Source organism: Lathamus discolor, chromosome 8 (assembly GCF_037157495.1).
Source record: "Lathamus discolor isolate bLatDis1 chromosome 8, bLatDis1.hap1, whole genome shotgun sequence".
In the NCBI taxonomy this organism is placed as follows: domain Eukaryota; kingdom Metazoa; phylum Chordata; class Aves; order Psittaciformes; family Psittacidae; genus Lathamus; species Lathamus discolor.
The window spans coordinates 8,528,816-8,535,488 of NC_088891.1; the positions used below are offsets into that span (position 1 = coordinate 8,528,816).

The window sequence follows — 6,673 nt, forward strand, 5'->3', positions numbered from 1 at the left end:
TACAACCCAGGATGCCACTGGCCTCTTTGGCTGCCTGAGCATGACTTAACTGGGTTCAGCAGTATACCCCAGCAAACACACAGCAACACCGCAGTGAACTGGTGCTGGGTACCTGGTGAGCATCATCCCACCCCAAAGCAGGTGGAAGCCCTGAGCAGCGCTCAGGTCCGGGATGCAAGAACCAGATGTGCACCACCAGATGTGCACCAGCAGATGTGGAGCCCCAGATGGGCGACCACCACCACCCCTCCCAGCTCACTGCAACCGAGGCGCCTTAAGCGGCCCCACCATATCCTCCCGCAGCAGTGGACCACGCCCCTTGTATGCAAATCACCCGCCGCTCAGCCAATGGGAGAAGTGAAGGGCGTGGCCACGCCCGGACTTGCCCGGGCATGTCAGCACGGCCGCTTCCGGACGTGACACGTGGGAACGGCGCCGGGCCCGGTGGGTCCGGAGGGGGACCGGGGTCGGAAGTGGGGCCTGGGACGGGCAATGGGGTGAGCAATGGGGTGGGCAGGGACCGGAGTCGATAATGGGGCGGGCAGAGGGCTGGGGCCGGGAGCGAGGCAGAGAGGGCCCGGGTACTGGGCAGACAGGGCCTTAAGAGGTGTGTAATGGGGTGGGCAGGGGGCTGCGGACCGGCGAGGGGGTGTGCACGGCCCTGGGATCCGGGCTGGGGCAGACAGGGCCTGGGCCGCGAGAGGCAGGGGCGTGGGGACAGGATGTGACAAAGTGTCCGTGTTCCCCCCCCCCGCTCCATATCTCCTGCTTGGACTCCGTATGCCAGCCCACACCGCAGGGGGGGTGATGGTGTGTGGGTCTTACTTGAGAGGGGTATGGGAGCTGCAATGTCACTCATACCCCCCTGTGCACATCCAGCAGGGATGCCTCCTGGCAAAGGGCAGATGATCCCGCTGCTGCCCACCCCAAAGGTCGCGGCACCCACCCCACGCAGCACCCATGGCGCCGCTGCAGGGGCCCACGCTCAGCCCCCCGAGGGTCGCAGCAAGAAGAAGAGCCGTAAGCACCAGCGGTTCCTGGAGCGCCGGGCACTGCTGGAGCAGAAGGGGCTGCTGAGCCCTCCCAAGCGCCCAGGCAGCCAGACCCCCATGGCAGGGCTGGAGGCACGCAGCATGCTCACCAAGGTGGATGGCACCATAGCACTGCACTGTGGGAAGGTCCCCAAGCCAGAACAGGCTGACTCCACATCCCTGTCCCCATCCGCCTCTCCGGACAGCATAGCCAGGCACCACTCCGTGCTGCTGTCCCAGGGGAATGGCAGCTCCAAGAGGGTGCGGACGTCCTCCCCGCTCCTGCGCCCGAGCAAGTACGTGGCCATCGACTGTGAGATGGTGGGTACTGGTCCTCAGGGCAGGCTGAGCGAGCTGGCACGGTGCTCTGTGGTGAACTACGAGGGGGATGTCATCTATGACAAGTACGTCCAGCCCGAGCTCCCCGTCGTGGATTACCGGACACGCTGGAGCGGCATCACCAAGCAGCACATGAAGAGAGCGATTCCCTTCAAGGCTGCCCAGGCAGAGGTGAGGAGGAAGAGAAATTAAAAGTCTGTGTGTTACCTGCCAGATATACCTTGAGCTATTTGGTGGCCTGAGCTGAGCTGCTCTGAGGCACAAGCCTCTGTGGTGGGTTGGTTTGCTTGTTACTGCTCCATTCTGGGAACCTAAAAACTAGAAGTGAAGGAATTGAATTGAATACAAAATTATTAATTTCATGCTTAATTGTTGGGGGTGTTTCTTCAGCCGCACTGCCTGTCTAACCCTTTCTGACGCTTCCAGATCCTGAAGATCTTGAAAGACAAGATTGTGGTAGGACACGCCATCCACAATGACTTCCAAGCCCTGAAGTACTTCCACCCCAAAGACAGGACCCGGGACACCAGCCGGATCCCGGTGCTGAACGAGAGGGCAGGGCTGCCCGGCAAGGCCAGTGTCTCACTCAAGACCTTGGCCAGGCACCTCCTCCACAAAAAGATCCAGGTAAGCACCAGGAACCTGGAGATGGAAGCATCCTGTGTGGTCAGCCTGGGCCCCCATCTCCACGGGTGCTCTCTGGGAGATGAATCTTGTTCACGCTGTGCTCCCGACTGGATCAGGCTGGGGGAGTGCAGGGTCTCCCAAAGTGACCAGAAAAGCAGGGAGAGGACCTGTGCCCTCCAGAAAATGCTTATGAGATTCCTGCATTTCCATGGCTGCATCAAACCTTTTCTGTCTCCAAATCCCCCAGCACTTGTATCCTTCCAAGCGAGCAGACAACATGTGACATGTGGGATTTTTGCCATCCCTTTTATCTAATGAGGTTTTTTTCCCCCCTTTGCTCAGGTTGGCTGCAAAGGGCACTCGTCAGTGGAGGATGCTCAGACAGCCATGGAGCTGTACAGACTGGTGGAGGTGCAATGGGAGACAGAGCTGGCCCGTAGCCTGCCCCCCCGGCCCCCCAGCCCCATCACAGACCCCACCGCAGACAGCAGCCAGTACATGGATGACCAGTACTGGCCCACAGACCTGATGGCAAGCAGCTTATGATGAGGGACAGCACCTCCTCCACGTGGTTCAGGCCATCCTGGTGCCTATTCAAGGTGAAGGCAGCTGCTGATCTCCTTCCCTGGGGCTTGTGCCCCATGGGCTCTGCCTGGCACCCATCTCTGCACAGAGGGGTCAGACACCCCCCCAGCCCTGCCCTGGGACAGAGAAATGGTGACACTTGGACACCAGCAACTCCCAAAACCACTGAGGCCTCTTGCTGTGGCTGTGCTGTGTTCATCTGGCACTTGGTGCTTGGGGATGGGCAGGGTCCTGGAGCCTGGAGGAGCCCCCATGGGCATGCAGTGGCTGCAGTGGTGGCTGTATCTGCCAGGGCACCTCCTGTGCCCTCTGGGAAGGGGATACTCTATGGTGGGCAGGTCCTCCTGCAGGAGGACTGAGGTGCCTTGCTGATGCCCAAAGGCTGCAAACCACTCGGAGCCAGTTTCCTCCTCACCGTTTTGCACAGTGAAGCCTGAAAAGTCTGGGTCTAATCCAGCCTGGACAAGAGGATAGGATGCACTTCACTTAAATGGACTGTTCACGTGATTGTCCAATTCTGAATTAAAAACTGGTCTTGCTAAACCTTTGTGTATGTGCTGCGTGATCTGATCCAGCAGCTCTCCAGGAGGGAGAGGGCAGGGATGAGGTTGGGAAACCTTTGCCTGTGTACCGTGGTGGCAGCTCTCTGGGGTATGGGCTGGTCCCCTTCCCTATGGGGGCATCCCTGCAAAGGTCAGAGGAGCAGGGAATAGGCTTAGTTTACAGAAAGCCCAGTACAAGAGGAATCATCCTGCTGTGTCACCCTCCAGCAGCTGGGCTGTCCCAGCTCAGGGAGCTCCCAGTGTGAAGGGGGAAGCAGTACTGGGGTTTGCCCAGCCTGCACATCAGTATCCCTGCACACAGGGGTTAGGAGTGGGTGGGAATGATGCTGAGCTGCAGTGTGAGCTGCTGTAACAGTGTGGGGACAAGGTGATGCTCCCTGGGTGACACATGTAGGTACACAGATGTATCTGTGGGAGCACCAAAGTGGGGTTTGGGGTTGGACTTGGGGGGGCACTGGGCAGCCATGGTCCAGCAGTCAGCATTGAAATGGAGCTTATGTCCCCCATGGCCAGGATGGACCAGTCCCAGGCTTTTCCCAGCATCCAGAGGGAGGGAAGGAGAGCTCAGCCCCAGCCTTGGGAAGCGGCCAAGGAGCCGGGTGACGCAGGCACACCTGACGCACACATCAGTGCCATTGTAAGACACATCTTGCACTTCCCATCTTAACTCCTCCCTGCCTGGCTGGGGAAGCTGGTGATGGCTCAGAAATGCTTTGAAGGATGTTGGATGTGTTTAAAAAGCTCTGTCCTCCAAGCACAACCATCCTGCAACAGAAATAGCAGTGACCTGGGATGCACTGAGCTTGTGGTCCAGGCACTGCACCAGACCTTGTAGGAAACATGGTCCCATGGAAGGTCTTTGATTCCTGCTTGTGCCAGTTTGTCCCAGACACATTCCTGATCCAGCAAGCTGCAAAACACAGCACCACCCCCTGTGCAAGCCGCAGCACGATGCCGTGCAATGCCAGCAGGACCTGGTGGGGTATGGAAGGGACATGAGCCCAGGTGGTGCAGGAGGAGAAGAGCTGGCACAGGTTTCTCTCTCTTTCCTCATCTCTTGTTTTCACCTCTCCCTGGGCAGCAGGAGGGAAGCACAGCTGTAGATAAGGTGAAAGCTCAGCAGCCCCACCTTCAGAACATAGTGGCATCCCAAAGCACTGTCTTCTGCTCCTGGGAAAGCAGACCCAGAGGAAGAGCGCAGCAGAGGGATGCTTTGATCATGCAACCTGGCCCATATCACTGCATCCCCTTGCAGGTATGTAAGTATATAGGGAGCTTGCACAGAGCACCCCACAGCTTCATGTGAGTCCCCCTTGATGTCCCCCCAGCCCACCCTGTGTTGCCACCACACAGCACTGACTTGCCCTAAGCCATCGGTGGCTCAATGTGATATGGGTGTTGGGGTGAGGCTGCAGAAAGCTGCAGAAGACCAGGAGGCTTTATCAGCCCATGACTCAGGCTGCCTTGCCGTCAGCCCACCAAGAGGCAGGTGTGATTGAGGACAAACCCCACCTCATTTCTGAAGTCTTGACCACCCAAACACTCCAGGAGACCCGCTTCCAAAAGGAAACCTGTGCTGGGCTCCAAGCACTCATCCCCCTGTGAGCCAGGGCAGCTTTCTCCCTTGATGGAGCTCCTGGGCTTGCACAGTGGAATGAGATGCTGGAAAAGCCCCAGGCTGCCTCTGAGAGCTTGTCCCCATTGCCACCACACTGATTTACCCCCTCTGCTTAAATACCCCCCTCTGTTTTAGGGGTGAATTTCAAGGCACCCAAAGGGCAGCTGCTCTTTGGTGGTCTCATGCCCTGCAAGCTTTGCTTCTGTGCCATGATTGCCAGCTCTTGGGTCAGCTGAAATGAATCTGGGGAGTCAATCCCTGTTTATATCGGATCTGAGGGGCTGGAAAACCCTGACATTGGGCACTGCAGTCCCCCACAGCAGGGTGGATGGATGGATGGATGGATGGATGGATGGATGGATGGATGGATGGATGGATGGATGGATGGATGGATGGATTAGTGTCAGTCTGCTTCCTGCCAATGAGATGATGCTTGCTCGGAATAACCTGAACAGCCACATTCCCCTGTTTGCACCCAATGAGCCCTTTAAGAGGTAATCAGGATTCTCACAGGTGGCTCTCAATATTCACCTCTGCGCTATGGCTGAGAGCAGCCAACCTTCTCCCTGGTCCATCACTCATGCTGGGAACCTGAGCATCCTTAGGCGGGCAAAGGAGTACGAGGCTGGCTCACGATTTACGCTGAATGTCCTGATTATAGAAGAATCAGGAGAAACCTGGTCCGTTATCTCCCCAACCCTCAGTAATGATTAACCCAAACCCACGAATCCAGCAATGGGCTTTTTTTATCAGAGGGAAAACATTGCCAAATGAGGGTTTTTTTTTCCAGCCAGCTGCAAGAGCAGGTAACTGATAAGCCCATTATTGGAGTAGGGCTGAGCCAATGGGAGCTGATGGTGACGGCTTCTACTTCTGTCTAGCAACAGCTTCTCCTTGAGTAGCAGATGGCAATTCTATTCTGTCCCTTGCTTTTATTGAGCTTTCCTCCTGCTACATGGGGGTTTTCATGGGGGACACTCAGAAACTGGGTTTCATGTGGATTGCCCATGGTTTTCCATGTTTTGGTGTCTGTTCCTATCAGTAGCTGGAAAGGCAGATGGATGCATGCTCCCATCCTGCTCACATGCTAGGCTCTGCTCACAGCCTGCCTTACCCATGCACCCAGAGCTCTGCTTCTGCTGGGTGGGTGTCAGACACCCATAGGGTGCTTGAGATAACACCATAGCAGAATAGCTGTACCAGGAGATATGTCTGACCCTCCTGCCCTGCATCACAAGCTCCTGGCATGGTCCAGCACTGATCCCAGCTGCCAGGGGCTGTTTGCACATGGACCACTGCTGGTAGCAGCATCCCCGTATCAGGCACCTGGTTTGCTTTGCTGCTTGCTCTGGTTATCACAATACATGTGGTTGAAGCACCACATAAACCCCAAATGTCTTGGGGTGGAATGATGCTGGTACCTAATAGCAGCCCAGAGCAAGTCCCTAACCTGGGGCAGTCTGTCCCCTCACTGTGGGGATCCAGAGGGACCATTCACCTTGTCTGCATGCAGAGAGCAGAGGCTTTGCTCAGGTGACTCATCAGAGACCAAACTGGTTGTAGTGCAGGGAATAAGCAGCCTCTCTGCACCCCATCAGTACCCCCATCACTCTCTGCTCTACAACCCAAGCCTGAATTAGAAGGCAGAAAACTCACAGCCAGCTAACAATTAAAATCTCAGGAGCCTTAATAACCTGCTTGGCCAGGAGAAGTGAATAGGTGTGATGTGGAGATGAATAGGCACATCTGGCAGCTGCTTAGCACTTCGGCTGCAGGAGGGGTGTGCGTGTGCATGTGTGCGTATGCATGTGTGTATATGTGCGGAACCGCCGGCACAGCTTCCCGGATTGGCTGCAAAACCCCTTCCCGACCAATGCTGGGGACCAGGGTGGCCTAGCAACAGCCTTTTC

General features: G+C 56.7%; 1 protein-coding gene across 4 annotated transcripts; it reads left to right on the forward strand.

The window, feature by feature from the left end:
• Positions 1-363: 363 nt before the first annotated feature.
• On the forward strand, positions 364-3,125 carry AEN (apoptosis enhancing nuclease). Of its 4 annotated transcripts, none has more exons than XM_065688156.1 (4): positions 364-444; positions 883-1,541; positions 1,797-1,997; positions 2,340-3,125. In XM_065688156.1, the coding sequence occupies exons 1-4, from the start codon at positions 393-395 to the stop codon at positions 2,541-2,543; spliced, it is 1,116 nt and encodes a 371-aa protein (XP_065544228.1). In that variant the 5' UTR covers positions 364-392; the 3' UTR covers positions 2,544-3,125. The 4 variants fall into 4 exon arrangements, with proteins under 4 accessions (XP_065544228.1, XP_065544227.1, XP_065544229.1 ...); XM_065688155.1 differs by having other exon boundaries at positions 377-444; positions 880-1,541; XM_065688157.1 differs by having other exon boundaries at positions 417-497; positions 880-1,541.
• Positions 3,126-6,673: the final 3,548 nt, after the last annotated feature.